Source organism: Globicephala melas, chromosome 5 (assembly GCF_963455315.2).
Source record: "Globicephala melas chromosome 5, mGloMel1.2, whole genome shotgun sequence".
Taxonomy (NCBI): Eukaryota; Metazoa; Chordata; class Mammalia; order Artiodactyla; family Delphinidae; genus Globicephala; species Globicephala melas.
In genome coordinates this window covers 64277092-64297345 of record NC_083318.1, presented here as the reverse complement: position 1 = coordinate 64297345, position 20254 = coordinate 64277092, and the positions used below count along the sequence as shown (strand labels likewise).

General features: G+C 37.0%; 1 protein-coding gene across 5 annotated transcripts in view; it reads right to left on the bottom strand.

Annotated features, from left to right (window-relative positions):
- The window catches only part of N4BP2 (NEDD4 binding protein 2), an 89506-nt gene that overhangs the window by 12315 nt on the left and 56937 nt on the right, over positions 1–20254 (bottom strand). For all 5 annotated transcript variants that reach the window (XM_060299250.1, XM_060299251.1, XM_060299253.1 and 2 more), the window contains 3 exons: positions 19183–19379; positions 16264–16382; positions 11441–11579 (listed from right to left, as the gene is read on the bottom strand). In XM_060299250.1, the coding sequence (XP_060155233.1) occupies positions 11441–11579; positions 16264–16382; positions 19183–19379 (455 nt within the window). The remainder of the gene's footprint in view (positions 1–11440; positions 11580–16263; positions 16383–19182; positions 19380–20254) is intronic.

Here is a 20254-nt window from a genome sequence, read left to right as displayed (position 1 = left end):
TATCTTTCTTCTTAAAAAACAGACTCTCCCTACTGTCTATCTAGTAAGTCATGCACTTAGCAACTACTGTTAACCTTTTCATGCCATAAGGGTACTCCTTCTTCAACCATTCTTATCTTAGAAGATGTTAAAAAGTTCTCTAAAATTATGAAAATAAAAAAAATCAAGCCAAAAGAGAGAATATAAGATATTCAAGGAATGATGCTCATTTATCTAAATGCAATATTTTCCAAATTTTAGTTTGTAAACCCATTCAAAGGATCAGTCCAACCACTGAAGGAAGTAATGGCATATTTCAATATTTTTTATAAACCAATTGATAAAGTAATTGAATAATATTCTTGTTAAAACAGAAAGGCATGTGGAGTAACCATGCCTTATAGTAGGTAAAAAATCATAAGGAGGTTTATGGGCAGTTTTCAACCAGCTAACTACCAACTAGCCGCTATGGTAGTGTTGACTTCTTGAGTTTTCTGAAATATCATCAAGTAGTTGTTACCCATATGAGACCCTGAATTAAAGAAACTAAACTAACTCTAAGTTAAAACACAAGGTTAATGAGAATAATAATTATTATGCAAATATGCCTCAATACTCTCCACCAAATAGAAAAGAATAAAATTAATGCATCACCATATTCCTAACTCATTACCACAGTCAAAAATCTGTAAATATACAGTCAGTTTATTTTCTGCAACAAACCCAAGGCTCTCTCTTACCTAAGAATATTCATAGGACCTACATCCTTATGTCACGCTCAGTAGTCAAGCTTCACAAGCTTCTTTCATATTAACGTTTAAATATTCTGTGAGTATATGGCTTGCATCCCTGATAAAATCAAAGATTTTCCAGGGAGAGGATAATAAAAACACTTTCTATGACCTTTGAAAAGCCCATAGTGCCTAACAATATGGACATAAATATTTCATAGCTTTAAAATCTCTCTGTGTTGGTGTTCATACTAAAAAATGCAAATACATTTGGTTCTCTGGGAAGGGACCCTTCATTGCTTATTTTTAAAAAAGAAAAAACAGGGAATTCCCTGGCAGTCCAGTGGTTAGGACTTGGCACTTTCACTGCCAGAGGCCGGGGTTCAATCCCTAGTGGGGAAACCAAGATCCCGCAAGCCACACGGCGTGGCCCAAAACAGACAGTACATAATGAGAGACACTTTATCAAATAGCTACTCTCTTTTTAAATAAAACCAAAATTTATTTTTACATCCCTTTTATAGTGATGTGGTTTACTTCATTAACAAGGGCCAAATGAAATACGTGCTGCCTAAGAATTTATGTAATTAGTGTCACTTGAAAGTGTGATGTACTATTATACCAAAACCATTTCCAATGGTAACAAACTTGCAAATTTTATCAAAGGCTAAAGGGAAAAAGTAGTAGTATTAATAAAACACAGTTTTAAATAAATGTTACTTTCTTGAACAAAGCAGATAAACCAAAATGTTACTGGTATCATGATACTCCCCTTTAGTATCTCTGATCCCTTGGGATCCTGGGATATCAAAGACAGACTATTCTATTCTGTTCAAAATCTTAAAAGATTTTTATCAGTGTTGTGACACCTACCTACGTTTTTTTGAGAAAGGCTAAGAATAATCTCCAGTATAACTTACCCAAATTTACGTTCTGGCCAACATTTACACAACTCACAAACCCTTTTCTGATTCCTACATTTTCTAACCATCTCCCACTTTGAGCAAGCACACTTTGTCCCCATCACTTCCTGTATCGCCATAATGACCAAGAGTGCCTTGCTCTATTATCAGGTGAAAAAGTAATCTTCATTCCCAGTTTGGCACTGAAGGTCTCATCATCATCTTGTACACTCCCTGAATCTTATAATATACTGCACCTATCCATGATGAACACAGGCATCAGCAGTACACTTGGTTCCTGCTCCGTGTACACGCTAACAGATCACATGAAAACCAAAATTACCTAAGTTCTATGTATCAGCTAAGTGATGGTGAAATATTCAAAGAAAAAAGGCAACATACAAGTGGTGCTCCACTATCCCTGAGTGGTCTTATTAATGAGCAAGTATAGCAGGATGATTGAGGACTGTTTAAAAAAGAAAAAAAAAGCCTAAAACGAATACAAGATTAATATACAAAATCAATTGTATTTCTATGTATTTGCAATGTACAATCCAAAAATAAAATTAAGAAATCAATTTCATTTATAATAGCATCAAAAAAATAAAATGCTTAGAAATAAATTTTTTAAAAGGCATGCAAAACTTATACTCAAAACAACAACAGGGGCTTCCCTGGTGGCACAGTTGTTGAGAGTCCACCTGCCGATGCAGGGGACATGGGTTCGTGCCCCAGGCCGGGAAGATCCCACATGCCGCGGAGCGGCTGGGCCCGTGGGCCATGGCCGCTAAGCCTGCGCGTCCGGAGCCTGTGAGGCCACAACGGTGAGAGGCCCGCGTGGCGCAAAAAAAAAAAAAAAACTACAACACACTGTTGAATGAAATTAAGAGGACCTAAATAAATCGAAAGGTACTCTATATTCATGAATTGGAAGACAATATTGTTCAGATCGCAATACACCTCAAATTGATCCACAGGCTCAACAAAATCCCCATGAAAATTCCAACTGGCTTCTTTGCAGAAATTGACAAGCTGATCCTAAAATTCACATGGAAATGCATGAGGACCAGAATAGACAAAATAATCTTGAAAATAGTTGAAAACGCACACTTCCTAATTTCAAAACTTACTACAAAGCTACAGTAATCAAGACTGTGGTACTGGCATAATGAGAAACATACAGATCAACGGAATGAAACTGAGAGTCTAGTGATAAATTTATAGTCAATTCATTTTCAACTAGGGTGCTAAGAAAATTCAATGGGGAAAAGCAGTCTTTGCAACAAGTGGTGCTGTGACAACTGGATATCCACATGCAAAAGAATGAACCTGGACCCCTATCTCACACCATATACAAAAATTAACCCAAATAGATCAAAGCTCTAAATGTAAACACTAAAACTATAAAACTCTTAGAAGAAAACTCAGGTGTAAATCCCCATGACCGTGAATTAGGCAATAGTTTCTTAGATATGACACCAAAAGTACATCCAACAGGTTCCTGTTTCAAGATGGCAGAAGAGTAAGACACGGAGACCACCTTCCTCCCCACAGATACACCAGAAATACATCTACACATGGAACAACTCCTACAGAATACCTACTGAATGCTGGCAGAAGACCTCAGACCTCCCAAAAGGCAAGAAACCCCCCACGTACCTGGGTAGGGCAAAGGAAAAAAGAATAAACAGAGACGGGACGGGAGAATAGGGACGGGACCTGCACCAGTGGGAGGGAGCTGTGAAGGAGGAAAGGTTTCCACACACTAGGAAGCCCATTCGCGGGCGGAGACTGCGGGTGGTGGAGGGAAAAAGCTTCGGGGCCGCAGAGGAGAGCACAGCAACAGGGGTACGGAGGGCAAAGCAGGGAGATTCCCGCACAGAGGATCGGTGCCGAGCAGCACTCACCAGCCCGAGAGGCTTGTCTGCTCACCCGCCGGAATGGGCGGGGCTGGGAGCTTAGGCCCGGGCTTTGGTCAGAGCACCGGGAGAGGACTGCGGTTGGCAGCGTGAACACAGCCTGCAGGGGATTAGTGCGCCACGGCTAACCGGGAGGGAATCCGGGGGAAAAGTTTGGACCTGCCGAAGAGGCAAGAGACTTTTTCTTCCCTCTTTGTTTCCTGGTGTGCGAGGAGAGGGGATTAAGAGCGTTGCTTAAAGGAGCTCCAGAGACGGGCGCGAGCCGCGGCTAACAGCGCGGACCCCAGAGACGGGCAGGAGACGCTAAGGCTGCTGCTCCCGCCACCAAGAAGCCTGTGTGTGAGCACAGGTCACTATCCACACACCTGCTTCCGGGGAGCCTGTGCAGCTCGCTACTGCCAGGGCCCCAGGATCCAGGGACAACTCCCCCAGGAAAACACACGGCACGCCTCAGGCTCGTGCAACGTCATGCTGGCCTCTGCTGCCGCAGACCCGCCCCGCACTCCGTACCCCTCCCTCCCCCCGGCCTGAGTGAGCCAGAGCCCCCGAATCAGCTGCTCCTTTAACCCCATCCTGTCTGAGCGAAGAACAGACGCCCTCCAGCGACCTACACGCAGAGGTGGGGCCAAATCCAAAGCTGAGCCCCTGCGAGCTGTGAGAACAAAGAAGAGAAAGGGAAATCTCTCCCAGCAGCCTCAGAAGCAGTGGATTAAATCTCCACAATCAACTTGATGTACCCTGCATCTGAGGAATACATGAATAGACAACGAATCATCCCAAATTGAGGAGATGGACTTTGAGAACAAGATTTATGATTTTTTCCCCTTTTCCTCTTTTTGTGAGTATGTGTATGCTTCTGTGTCAGATTTTGTCTGTATAGCTTTGCTTCCACCATTTGTCCTAGGGTTCTATACGTCCATTTTTTTGTTGTTGTTGTTATTGTTTTAATTTTTTTCTCTTAATAATTATTTTTTTATTTTAATAACTTTATTATATTTTATCTTATTACTTTATTTTATCTTCTCTTTTTTCCTTCCTTCACTCATCCCTCCCTCCCTTTCTTTCTTTCTTTCCTTCTTTCCTTCTTTCTTTCTCTCTCTCTCTCCCTCCCTCCCTCCCTCCCTCCCTCTCTCTCTCTCTCTCTTTCTTCTATTAATTCTTTCTTCCTACTTTTTCTCCCTTTTATTCTGAGCCGTGTGGATGAAAGGCTCTTGGTGCTGCAGCCAGGAGTCAGTGCTGTGCCTCTGAGGTGGGAGAGCCAACTTCAGGACACTGGTCCACAAGAGACCTCCCAGCTACACATAATATCAAATGGTGAAAACCTCCCAGAGATCTCCATTTCAACACCAGCACCCAGCTTCACTCAACGACCAGCAAGCTACAGTGCTGGACATCTTATGCCAAACAACTAGCAAGACAGGAACACAACCCCACCCATTAGCAGAGAGGCTGCCTAAAATCATAATAAGTCCACAGACACCCCAAAACACACCACCAGACGTGGACCTGCCCACCAGAAAGACAAGATCCAGCCTAATCCACCAGAACACAGGCACTAGTCCCCTCCACCAGGAAGCCTTCACAACCCACTGAACCAACCTTAGCCACTGGGGACAGACACCAAAAACAACGGGAACTACGAACCTGCAGCCTGAAAAAGGGAGACCCCAAACACAGTAAGATAAGCAAAATGAGAAGACAAAAAAACACACAGCAGATGAAGGAGCAAGATAAAAACCCACCAGACCTAACAAATGAAGAGGAAATAGGCAGTCTACCTGAAAAAGAATTCAGAATAATGATAGTAAAGATAATCCAAAATCTTGGAAACAGACAAAATGCAAGAAACATTTAAAAAGCACCTAGAAGAACTAAAGATGAAACAAACAACAATGAACAACACAATAAATGAAATTAAAAATACTCTAGATGGGATCAATAGCAGAATAACTGAGGCAGAAGAACGGATAAGTGACCTGGAAGATAAAATGGTGGAAATAACTACTGCAGAGCAGAATAAAGAAAAAAGAATGAAAAGAACTGAGGACAGTCTCAGAGACCTCTGGCACAACATTAAACGCACCAACATTTGAATTATAGGGGTTCCAGAAGAAGAAGAGAAAAAGAAAAGGACTGAGAAAATATTTGAAGAGATTATAGTTGGAAACTTCCCTAATATGGGAAAGGAAACAGTTAATCAAGTCCAGGAAGCACAGAGACTCTCATACAGGATAAATCCAAGGAGAAACACGCCAAGACACATATTAATCAAACTGTCAAAAATTAAATACAAAGAAAACATATTAAAAGCAGCAAGGGAAAAACAACAAATAACACACAAGGGAATCCCCATAAGGTTAACAGCTGATCTTTCAGCAGAAACTCTGCAAGCCAGAAGGGACTGGCAGGACATATTTAAAGTGGTGAAGGAGAAAAACCTGCAACCAAGATTACTCTACCCAGCAATGATCTCATTCAGATTTGATGGAGAAATTAAAACCTTTACAGACAAGCAAAAGCTGAGAGAGTTCAGCAAAACCAAACCAGCTTTACAAAAACTGCTAAAGGAACTTCTCTAGGCAAGAAACACAAGAAAAGGAAAAGACCTACAATAACGAACCCAAAACAATTTAGAAAATGGGAATAGGAACATACATATCGATAATTACCTTAAATGTAAATGGATTAAATGCCCCCACCAAAAGACACAGATTGGCTGAATGGATACAAAAACAAGACCCATATATTTGCTGTCTACAAAAGACCCACTTCAGACCTAGAGACACATACAGACTGAAAGTAATGGGATGGAAAAAGATATTTCATGCAAATGGAAACCAAAAAAAAGCTGGAGTAGCTATTCTCATATCAGACAAAATAGACTTTAAAATAAAGACTATTAGAAGAGACAAAGAAGGACACTACATAATGATCAAGGGATCAATCCAAGAAGAAGATATAACAATTGTAAATATTTATGCACCCAACATAGGAGCACCTCAATACATAAGGCAAATACTAACAGCCATAAAAGGGGAAATCGACAGTAACACATTCATAGTAGGGGACTTTAACACCCCACTTTCACCAATGGACAGATCATCCCAAATGAAAATAAATAAGGAAACACAAGCTTTAAATGATACATTAAACAAGATGAACTTAATCGATATTTATAGGACATTCTATCCAAAAACAACAGAATACACATTTTTCTCAAGTGCTCATGGAACATTCTCCAGGATAGATCATATCTTGGGTCACAAATCAAGCCTTGGTAAATTTAAGAAAACTGAAATTGTATCAAGTATCTTTTCTGACCACAATGCTATGAGACTAGATATCAATTACAGGAAAAGATCTGTAAAAAATACAAACACATGGAGGCTAAACAATACACTACTTAATAACGAAGTGATCACTGAAGAAATCAAAGAGGAAATCAAAAAATACCTAGAAACAAATGACAATGGAGACACGACAACCCAAAATCTATGGGATGCAGCAAAAGCAGTTCTAAGAGGGAAGTTTATAGCAATACAATCCTACCTTAAGAAACAGGAAACATCTCGAATAAACAACCTAACCTTGCATCTAAATCAATTAGAGAAAGAAGAACAAAAAAACCCCAAAGTCAGCAGAAGAAAAGAAATCATAAAAATCAGGTCAGAAATAAACGAAAAAGAAATGAAGGAAACGATAGCAAAGATCAATAAAACTAAAAGCTGGTTCTTTGAGAAGATAAACAAAATTGATAAACCATTAGCCAGACTCATCAAGAAAAAATGGGAGAAGACTCAAATCAATAGAATTAGAAATGAAAAAGGAGAAGTAACAACTGACACTGCAGAAATACAAAAGATCATGAGAGATTACTACAAGCAACTCTATGCCAATAAAATGGACAACCTGGAAGAAATGGACAAATTCTTAGAAATGTACAACCTGCCAAGACTGAATTAGGAAGAAATAGAAAATATGAACAGGCCAATCACAAGCACTGAAATTGAAACTGTGATTAAAAATCTTCCAACAAACAAAAGCCCAGGACCAGATGGCTTCACAGGAGAATTCTATCAAACATTTAGAGAAGAGCTAACACCTATCCTTCTCAAGCTCTTACAAAATATAGCAGAGGGAGGAACACTCCCAAACTCATTCTACAAGGCCACCATCACCCTGATACCAAAACCAGACAAGGATGTCACAAAGAAAGAAAACTACAGGCCAATATCACTGATGAACATAGATGCAAAAATCCTCAACAAAATACTAGCAAACAGAATTCAACAGCACATTAAATGGATCATACATCATGATCAAGTGGGGTTTATTCCAGGAATGCAAGGATTCTTCAATATACGCAAATCAATCAATGTGATACACCATATTAACAAATTGAAGGAGAAAAACCATATGATCATCTCAATAGATGCAGAGAAAGCTTTCAACAAAATTCAACACCCATTTATGATAAAAACCCTCCAGAAAGTAGACATAGAGGGAACTTACCTCAACATAATAAAGGCCATATATGACAAACCCACAGCCAACATTGTCCTCAACGGTGAAAAACTGAAAGCATTTCCACTAAGATCAGGAACAAGACAAGGTTGCCCACTCTCACCACTCTTATTCAACATAGTTTTGGAAGTTTTAGCCACAGCAATCAGAGAAGAAAAGGAAATAAAAGGAATCCAAATTGGAAAAGAAGAAGTAAAGCTGTCACTGTTTGCAGATACATAGAGAATCCTAAAGATGCTACCTGAAAACTACTAGAGCTAATCAATGAATTTGGTAAAGTAGCAGGATACAAAATTAATGCACAGAAATTGCTGGCATTCCTATACACTAATGATGAAAAATCTGAAAGTGAAATCAAGAAAACACTCCCATTTACCACTGCAACAGAAAGAATAAAATATCTAGGAATAAACCTACCTAAGGAGACAAAAGACCTGTGTGCAGAAAATTATAAGACACTGATGAAAGAAATTAAAGATGATACAAATAGATGGAGAGATATACCATGTTCTTGGATTGGAAGAATCAACATTGTGCAAATGACTCTACTACCCAAAGCAATCTACAGATTCAATGCAATCCCTATCAAACTACCACTGGCATTTTTCACAGAACTAGAACAAAAAATTTCACAATTTGTATGGAAACACAAAAGACCCCGAATAGCCAAAGCAATCTTGAGAACGAAAAACGGAGCTGGAGGAATCAGGCTCCCTGACTTCAGACTATACTACAAAGCTACAGTAATCAAGACAGTATGGTACTGGCACAAAAACAGAAAGATAGATCAATGGAACAGGATAGAAAGCCCAGAGATAAACCCACGCACAAACGGTCACCTTATCTTTGATAAAGGAGGCAGGAATGTACAGTGGAGAAAGGACAGCCTCTTCAGTAAGTGGTGCTGGGAAAACTGGACAGGTACATGTAAAAGTATGAGATTAGACCACTCCCTAACACCATACACAAAAATAAGCTCAAATGGATTAAAGACTTAAATGTAAGGCCAGAAACTATCAAACTCTTAGAGGAAAACATAGGCAGAACACTCTATGACATAAATCACAGCAAGATCCTTTTTGACCCACCTCCTAGAGAAATGGAAATGAAAACAAAAATAAACAAATGGGACCTAATGAAACTTCAAAGCTTTTGCACAGCAAAGGAAACCATAAACAAGACCAAAAGACAACCCTCAGAATGGGAGAAAATATTTGCAAATGAAGCAACTGACAAAGGATTAATCTCCAAAATTTATAAGCAGCTCAATAACAAAAAAACCAACAACCCAATCCAAAATGGGCAGAAGACCTAAGTAGACATTTCTCCAGTGAAGATATACAGACTGCCAACAAACACATGAAAGAATGCTCAACATCATTAATCATTAGAGAAATGCAAATCAAAACTACAATGAGATATCATCTCACACCAGTCAGAATGGCCATCATCAAAAAATCTAGAAACAATAAATGCTGGAGAGGGTGTGGAGAAAAGGGAACCCTCTTGCACTGTTGGTGGGAATGTAAATTGATACAGCCACTGTGGAGAACAGTATGGAGGTTCCTTAAAAAACTACAAATAGAACTACCATATGACGCAGCAATCCCACTACTGGGCATACACCCTGAGAAAACCATAATTCAAAAAGAGTCATGTACCAAAATGTTCATTGCAGCTCTATGTACAATAGCCCGGAGATGGAAACAACCTAAGTGTCCATCGTCGGATGAATGGATAAAGAAGATGTGGCACATATATACAATGGAATATTACTCAGCCATAAAAAGATACGAAAGTGAGCTATTTGTAATGAGGTGGATAGACCTAGAGTCTGTCATACAGAGTGAAGTAAGTCAGAAAGAGAAAGACAAATACTGTATGCTAACACATATATATGGAATTTAAGAAAAAAAAATGTCATGAACAACCTAGGGGTAAGACAGGAATAAAGACACAGACCTACTAGAGAATGGACTTGAGGATATGGGGAGGGGGAAGGGTAAGCTGTCACACAGCGAGAAAAAAGAAAAAATGAAAAGAAAACAAAAGTACATCCAACAAAAGAAAAAATTGTGATCAATTTTTAAAACTTTTGTGCTTCAAAGGACATCATCAAAAAAGTGAAAAGACAACCCTTGGAACAGGAAAAATTCTGCAAGTCATATGTCTGATAAGGGTCTTGTACACAGACTATATAAAAATTCATACAACTAGAGAATTTTTTAATTGTAATGGGTAATGGATATTAATAGACATTTCTTCAAAGAAGTTATACAAATGGCCAATAAGCACATGATAAGATGCTCAACATCACCAGTAATCAGGGAAATGCAAATCAAAATCACAACGAGATACCACTTCTGTATTAGCCACGTCTTTTATTTCCTGTATTCTGATGCTTTGACATCTGGGGCCTTGCTGACCCCCAGAGACACAGCACCCACCACCTTGGGGTTAGCTAATTCCTAGAGATAGGAAACAACTCACTTGCTAGAACGCTTTATATATGCAAACCATCCAATCTAGAGCCCATACCCCCAACCACCTTCTTTATGGGGCTCTCACTCTCTGACTACCATCTATATACCCTGATCACCGAAGCCAGGTACCAGAAAACTGGGGACAGTTCCTATGCCCCAGAGCCTGCTGAAATTATTCAAGCTAGTCCATCCTAAACCTGCTTATTACTCTGCGTGGCCCAGTCCTTCCTGCAGACACCACAAAAAAGGCTCTTGCCCACACTTCCCCCCTACTTCCTTTGCCTCCTTGACCCTGGTGCTTCCTCATGTGGCTTTGGGCCATGCCTCCTGTTTCTAGGGATCCTTCACAACGTTTCCATGTCTGGGTGTCTTACCATACCTGATTAAAACAAATCCCAGGTACCCATAAAACAACTTCACACCCACTAGGATGGCTATAATCAAAAAGACAGATGATAACAAGTGTCAGAGAGGATGTGGAGAAATTGTAACCCTCATACACTGCTGATGGAAATGTAAAAGAACGCAGCCATTTGGGGAAAATACTTGGTAGCTTCTCAAACGGCTAAACATTTCCACCCACATTATTTATGCCCTAAGACCCATCACATTACACCCACTGCTATTCAATTAAGCCTCATACTCTACTGTGTAGTCTACACATAAAAAGTTACAGAAATTCCAATGCTTGTTGTGCACAAAGGGTTTAAAGAAAAAAATATAATCAGCTATAAATTCACTATTTTGAGCAAACAGATATTCTAAACCAAATATGCTATTGGTGGTTAAATTTCCAGTCTATGAAAAAGGGTGAGAAATAATCATTAAACTATCTAACAAACCAATTATATTTTCAAACACAATTATTTACCATTACTGTAAAAAATTAAGTAGCTCTATACCTTTTTCTCCTTAGACTTCTGTGCAGTATGAGAAGTGACATTCTCATTTTGGTGAACAAACTCTTGTGCTACCACTGTTTTTACAGGGTCTCCTTCAAGAACACAATTTAGAAATTGCACTGTGTGTTCTAACGAATAGCTGTAGAGAGTTGAAGTACAAATATGAGGTCAATAAATGAAAATAAAAGTTATGTGGAAACATTAACATAAGCAATCTTACAAAATCTTAGAAGAATATGAAAAATTGGCTCACTTCTGAGTTTTAACATGAAAATTAAATGCTCATTGTGTATCTCAAGACTCAAGAATGAACAGAGGGAAAGTGTCAAGTTAGAGGCTCTCAAAAACTAATTTTTTAAATGAATACCGAAAAGTAACATATTGATAATTAATTCATTTTCTTATCTTTTATTCCACGTAAATTGTCCACAAATCTTTCTTTCATCTTATCACCTATACTTAAGTCCCTTGTTGGATTCACACATGGTTTCAGTTTCCTTCAAACATCAAAAACAGACAATAAATCCTTAAACTGACATTTTTATCCTGTCAAATTTTACATTTTACTTATACCATGGCATTCTAGTCAAAGAAATTCTAAGCAGGGATATAGAAAGGAAAAACTAAAACACTACCCTACCTCTCACCCCTACATTATTTAGGCATATTTTCATGGTGATACTATATTATGTGGAATACGAAATTCTACAAAAATTGACAAACATCTGAAACGCTAATGTCCCTGTATCCAAAGAAACTCATTCCAAAGAAAATTATAAATGATTTTATACTGCTCATTATTTCAGATTATTTATGCCTCTGATCTTTTCCAATGGCCAGATAATGAAGAGCTAACCACAAAGGACTGTTTTTGAAATGTGACAGCTATCTAAAATACTGTGATATTTTGCTATTCATCAATTTATTAAAGACAACCCTTGAAGGGGAACCATTTGGGACTACCAATTCTCCTTGAGCACTCTCATCTTGCCGCCACACATATGCTCAACAAATTGGGGTTTCTAGGGGCTAGAAACTACCAGAAATTAACCACATCCTAACTAGTTCTTAAAATCACCTGGCTTGCCCACTCCTAGGGCCGGAAGCCAGTCTCCACCACAGGCGCTGTTAGCAGTGCGTGGCCCTGGAAGATGACACTGCAGGCGTACGCTGCAGTAACTGAACGAACCTACCCTTCTTACCCGGGGTGAAACTGAAGCTACTGGTAACTGAGACAATTATCCACTTGTTGGCAGACAAATGGAGGTAATCATTTAATACCATAATACCTGCCCCAAGGGGCCTGACTGACCAATCACTCTGAGCATCGAGAGGAAGGACTCAACTCAGTCCCCTTACCTTGCCTGGGGAACCACAACTCTGGGTAATTTCACATCAGGGCTTCTTGCCCTAGGTCCCCATAGAAGAGAGTTGCCATATGCCAGCACCACCCTCCTAACCCCCAGTGCCTTGGGATATTTTAACACACAACTCTAAGAAAACAGCTGTTTAGGTAGCAAAAATAAATAGAAAAATTGTGGATTGAAATAATACCATGAAAAACTTGATTCAAGTGACATATTTAGAACTCTGCATACTCAGCAGAGAATATTCTTTTTCAAAAACACTTTCAGGGACTTTCCTGGTGGTCCAGTGGTTGCGAATCCACCTTCCAATGCAGGGGACATGGGTTCAATCTCTGGTTGGGAACTAAGATGCCACAGGCCACAGGGCAACTAAGCCCATGTGCCACAACTACTGAGCCTGCGCGCTCTGCAGCCCGCGGGCCAGAACTAGAGAGAAGTCAGCATGCTGCAATGAAAGATACCGCATGCCACAACTAAGACACGAAGAAGCCAAATAAATAAGTAAATAAATAAATATTTTTTTAAAAAGGCACTTTGTGCAATATTTATAATAACTGATCATGTATTAAACCACAAAGGAAATCTCAACTTCCAAAAAGCAGGACTCTTTCAGGCTGCATTCTTATACCCCAACACAACAAAACAAACAGTAATTCCCCCCCTCCACCAAACTATCAAACCATTTAGAAAATATAAAACTCTTGGATAAATTAGAAAGTCAAAGTGAATTAGAGATTATTTAGAAAAAAAATGAAAATACTACATATCAAAATCAAAACATTACATACATATCAAAAACATTATACAGAAAAAAATTCACACCCTTAAGTATATTTGTTATTAAAGATTGAAAGGAAACAAATTAACCAAAGAATTGAAAACATAACAAATTTAAAGAGAAAGGAACCATCAAAAATAGAAAAGAATCACCAAAAATAAATGATTAGAGAAATAAAACAGACTTTGATCAATAAACCAAGAGCCTGTTTTTTAAAAGGGTCAATCTGATAAACAGCAATAACAAAGAAAATAGAAAAAAAAATTAGGAAAGGAAAAAAGGACATGATAAATACAAAATAATGTTTTTAATTATCACAGAATATTATATACAACTTAACAATAATAAACCTGATGATTTTCTAGAAGACAAACTACCAGAAAAGACTCATGGAAAAAAAGCAAACATCTGGGCTTCCCTGGTGGCGCAGTGGTTGAGAGTCCGCCTGCTGATGCAGGGGACACGGGTTCGTGCCCCAGTCTGGGAAGATCCCACGTGCCGCAGAGCAGCTGGGCCCGTGAGCCATGGCCGCTGAGCCTGCGTGTCCGGAGCCTGTGCTCCGCAACGGGAGAGGCCACAACAGTGAGAGGCCCGCGTACCGCAAAAAAAAAAAAAAAAAAAAAAAAAAATCTGAATAAAGCAATACCCCTAAAAAGATAGTGAAAAGACCTTCTCCCTAAAGAAAAGCGAAGAGACCTTCCCCCTAAAAAGGTACAACCCCAGAACCTTCAAGGTACTAATTTATTTAAACTTTCCAGGGCACAGAGAAAAATGGCAGTCTTGCCAGGTTCTTTTATTAAGCCAAACACCAAATTAAACCCTAAAACCAAAATCTGACAAAGATAACACAGGAACAGAATATCACAGACTTATCTCATTTAACTACTGTTGCAAAAATCCTGAAATCAATTCTGACACTACATTAAAGGAAAAAAACAAAACCTGAAAGATTTTTTTATTCCAGAAATTACTGTGACTAACATGAAATATACTAATAAACTAAAGAAAAAAAATCTATATTGGATTCGCCAAAGACTCTAAAAAGGCATCTATTTAAAACAACTCTTGCTAAAATAGGAATTTAAGGAATACATTAAGATCGAAAGTATGTATTACTCAAACCAGAAGCATTCCTAACATACTAAGCATCAAAACACACTACAACACCACAATAACTAAAACAAGATGGTGGAAACTTAGGACCAAATAGCTCAATGGAATCAAAGAGTCTATAAAAGAAAATGTATATTTGAGAATGTAGTAAATATTAGTAATTATATTTTATATCAGTGGGTAAAGGTGACCTATTCATCCAGTTAATCATTTGGAGAAAACAATTAAGTTAAACTCTACTTCATACCATACACATAAAAATGCTAGATAAACTTTTTAAATTTAACTATTAAAAATACTGCAGAGGGCTTCCCTGGTGGCGCAGTGGTTGAGAGTCTGCCTGCCAATGCAGGGGATACGGGTTCGTGCCCCAGTCTGGGAAGAACCCACATGCCGCGGAGCGGCTGGGCCCGTGAGCCATGGCTGCTGAGCCTGTGCGTCTGGAGCCTGTGCTCCGCAACGGGAGAGGCCACAACAGTGAGAGGCCCACGTAACGCAAAAAAAAAAAAAAAAAAAAAAAAATTTACTGCAGAAAATATTTTCATAATATTGGGGTAGGACAGATTTTCTTAAAAAGTGATAAAACGCAGAACCAATAAGGGAAAAGACTTTCTGACAAAACATGAATTCAAATATGTATATGGCTATATCAGAAAAAATTACTATAATCTATATTAACAAAGATAACTACACATGATATATAAAGAGCTCTCACAGATCTAGAAAGAAATACAAACAGTCAAAAGGAAGACAGGCAAAGGGTAAGCAATTAATAGAAAAAGAAATTAATGGAAAAAAGCTCAACCTCAGTAGTAATAAGGAAAATAAAAATTTAAACAGCAATGAAATATTTTTTGCACCAGACTGGCAAAAAATTTAAAGATTCTTAATATCCAGGGCAGGTTATGCTATCAGCCCATATAACTAATATGGAAAGTCCTTTTAAAAGGAAATTTGGCATTAGCTGTAAACAAATTTAATATACACACTCTGGACCAGCAATTTCACTTTTAGGAACTAGCCTACAATAACATTCATCCATGCACACAAAAATGTATGTTCAAGGATACTCAGTGCAACATGGTTTCCAACTTTTCTTACAGTCAAAAAGCCCATAAACAGAGCATGTTTAAATAAACTACGGTACTTTAAGAAATCACTTAAGAATACTATGGAATACTCTGTAGACTTTAAAAAGAAAAGAGTAGATCATAAAGTATGGACAGAAAAAATAAATAACAGTAAAACTACAAAATAGTACATAAAACACAACCTATTTTTGTGTAGACACAAAAATTTTCTATACAAATTTTTGTATAGACACAAAAGCAAATAGGTACACATGTACACACATACATTAGTGTATGTATATGAGAAAAAACTAAGGAGGAATATGAACCAATTGACAGAAACTCCTCACTTTCTACATTATTGCATTTAAATGGTTTATAATATACCTATATTATTTTTGTTAACAGAAAAATAAAAATAAGAGATTAAAATGCATGACATATGCTTTCAATGACATCACAACAGAAACTACACACAATCCTTCTAGTACTCACTTGTGGTCCTTGAAAATGTCCACCAGAAAATTTTGGTTAATGGCTGGAAATATCTTAAAGAGCTGCTTCTCCTTTAGTTTAGTGGCACAATCTTTTTCAAATATAAGCGGCTCCCTTCTCTAAAACAAACAAAAAAAAGACAAAAACCATCTTTATGATGGAATTTACAATACTAGTTATGCTGACCCAAAAGCATGGTTATTTTATTGCAAAACGACTAATAATTTAAAAGCAGTCACAGACTTTCTTCACTGATTAAAGGCTGAAATTAGTAATATAAGTATTCTTGCACAATTTATTTATATCCCATTTTTTGCTAAGTATTTGAAGCTGTTCATTAACACACACACACATACACACAATCACACATATACATATATGCGTGTGCATGTGTATATATACTCTCACATATACACACCCAACACATTCAATCATATTATACAAAAAAGGATATATATATATACATATATAAAAATATAAACAGGATATAAATAAATGAAGTCAAAGAGTAGAGAAAATAAAGGTAAGAATATAGGATAAAGCTAGCAAGTAAAATTAGTATATAAATGCATACCACAAAATCCTGTACAATTGCTAAAGGTGGGCCACAAATTCAGTTCTTAGCTTCTTAGTGGCCAAAGCAAAGGGGGAAACAAAGATTCTCAGTGTCCATAAAATAAAAACAAACCAGTTGCTCAGGAGAAGTACAGCTTTTCCTGGTACTGAGACCTGAGAGAAATTTCTCCCATGGGTCCTCATTAAAGGGACACTGTGTGATGCTGTGAACAACGTCCTCAAAAACATATTCTCCTCAATGGGCAGAAACTACAATGTACAAATAAGTTGCAAATTCAGGTTGACAGAAAATCTTAAAATTCACATAAAAAAATTTTTTTCACAAACATATTTACTCCAAAGTAATTGCATGAGATTTGTTACTGTTATTTTTTCAAAGTCATATTTGGATTGTTTAAATAGCCAAACCGAAAGAGCTTTCCTAAAATGTGCCATGTGAATTCTAATTGAGGAATATGGTAATCATTCTTAAAGTGATTTCTAACTCTAAGACAATTTACTGACATTGTGATTTAACTATGTAATATTTTTGTTTATTCCAAAAATCCTAATGTCTGAAAAATAACTTCCTATAAAATTTCAAAGGTGTCTCTGAAAATATAAAAATTACAATAATTTAGGAAAATCCTGGAATAGTTAATGGTTTTGAAGCCTAACCATATTTAGGCCATTTATAGCACCAAACAACAATAAAAAAAGAACCACAATAGGTGACAATCTGACCAGTAAAAAGAACTGATCAGACATCACAAGAGTGATGAAAACAAGCCACCTCAAGAATTTTAAACATTCACGTCTTATTTAAGATATACATTATAATCCGACCTTACTAAAAAATTCAGTGATCAGATTTACTAGCAATCTGCCAGATCATAGAGTTTCTAAACTACAAATTCTAGGGTCCCATCAATAAACTGAAAACTCATAACCATAATCATGTTACAATTAATTATCCTATTCATACATTATGCCTAATGTTTATTTTATATGCTTTGCTTTATAAGAATTTAAATGATATTTCTCCTTTGGGAAATTCTCTTACTGAGAAATTTCTCCAGAAATTCTCTTAACTGAGGCTCTAAGGGGGAATACCCTTGGGATGAAGAGTATAGCTTCTATTACCAAACCCATGGAAAAAAAAGCAAAAATCACTGATAGGAGAAAAAAAAAAAAAATTAAGTTGGAAAGTCAAAGAAACTTTTTTGTTCATTATTATACTAAGAGATTAAAAGGCAGGTTAGAACCATAAAGATAAGTTTCAGTAGAGGAAAATGGCATTTCAACAAAAAGTGTCACACCATTTGAGCATAAGTTCTAGGCTTTCCTTATTTTTTAAGAAAATCTATTTCTCCAATTTATTACATACGTAAATTGAAGAAGATATCTGAAACAACACTAAATTATAAGATCCTACTGAAGAGATTGTTCTTTGGATTATGTAAACATGCAAAGATGGTAATGGTAGCTTATTTCCAATTTAATTAACAAGATAACTGGGGGAAATAAATATGAAGGTAGAAGAATCCCATCATTCTTTCTATGCCCCAATTCTACGTATTTCAGCCAATATAAAGGTGTTCCTTTGAGCAGTCAAATTAGTGAAAAAAGAGGGTAAAATGCTTTAAGATCACCAACTAAGAAATTTTTTTTCCTTGAGAATTGGACTAAATAACCTCTAAAGTCTTTTCCGTTTTGGTTCTGAAATTCTCTAATACTAATTTTCAGAATTCCAAAAAACGTTAAGAAAAAGAAATGCAAAATAAACAAAATTCTCTTACGGCTTCATACCATATAATTAGATATGTTGAATAAAGGACAAAAATTAAGTTCAAAGCAAAGTGAAATATCTGTTTGAACTTGTTTAATTACAAAGTTAGATAAAAAAGAAGAGTACTTAATTTCAGATTCATAAGTTTCTAAAATTTTTCTCTAAAAAAATTTTGTTTCAAAGATGGACAATTCTTTAATAGCAAGTGTCATTTCTTATTACTAACTTATAAATGAAATTATCTTCAAAGGAAATATTCTTTCATGTTTTTCTAGAATTAAAAAATTGCAGAAGTAAATGTTAAAGATAAGATATATACACCTGCAAAATTAAATCTAAAACAACAGAGTTAACATAAATTGGCTTACTGTTATAGAATATCAACTAATTTTCCAGAAGCAAAGACCTCCAACTTCAAACTACATTTAAAACATTTTTCAATTTTAACATTAACTTCAATCAGGTTAAAATATGATTTCAGACTAGGAAAAGTAGAATCAAATGAAAATCAAAAAGTAAACATATGATTAAATTAGAGTCAGAGACAAAGGCTTAATATTTATACTAACTCATACCAAATCATGCTTTTCCTGTAAGGCAATTTCTTCTGACATTATTTCTCTGAGTGATACTTTTTTAGTATGAGTGTTCCAATGATCCAATAAGGGTTGCATTTCAGGTGCTGCTAAAGTCTTCAGTAATTTTTTGCCCGTTCTCTGAGATGATTTTTGTTCTGGATTATCAAGACCAACACGCCCAACCAGGGAAGGATCTACAAAAGCAGTATCAATAGTGTCAGACCATCAAAAATAAATGTACAAATTAGGCATTATTCATTCTGTTACATCTACCTCAGAGAGACCCAGAAAACATGATTTTTTACTCTTTGCTTATAAATACAATATTCCAAGTTGTATTTCAAAGTTTCAAAATACATCTTCACATAATCGCAAGCAAGTATAAATGTAGAAATATTCAAATGAACAATGATCTGGGTATTACTGTAAATCAACTCAATGCTTCCCCACTCTTTTTCATATCACATCAACACAGAGAAAACAGTGACACACATATACACTGGTAAACAGAGGAAGCTGCAGCCAGCCAGAAGTGAGCAGCTTTGGTCAGCTCTGCTTGGCCACTCCAAGAACTGAAAGGATGAATATTTCTGCAAATCTGTAACCCATTGGAGGTCTACAATAAATACTGAACAAATGATATTCAACATAAGGAAGAAACTAAACATTCTAAGAAGTTCATAATAACAAGACTTAATGTATAATATTTCAGCTTTTCTAAGTACCACATTCTGATATACTCCTTTGATTTCCTGGAGAGTGAAGAAATAGCAAATACTGTCATCTGAATAACTCTGATACTCTTTGGGAACCTCCAGCTCTCAAACAGCTTTAGCTCTTGAAGCTACAACACAGGTCTGAACTAAAGTTAAGAATCTTCAACCTGGAGTCCTAGTACGGAGTGGACAAAAGAGGCATCTGAAGGAACTCAGGCACAAAAGGAGGACCCTGTAACAGGTCTGCCACCCTGCACTAACCACTTACGACAATGCTATCTAAGAAATCTTCTGGAATCAATTATTTTCAATTTGGCAGATGTAATCAAAAAGCAGGTTGACTTTTGTGCTCT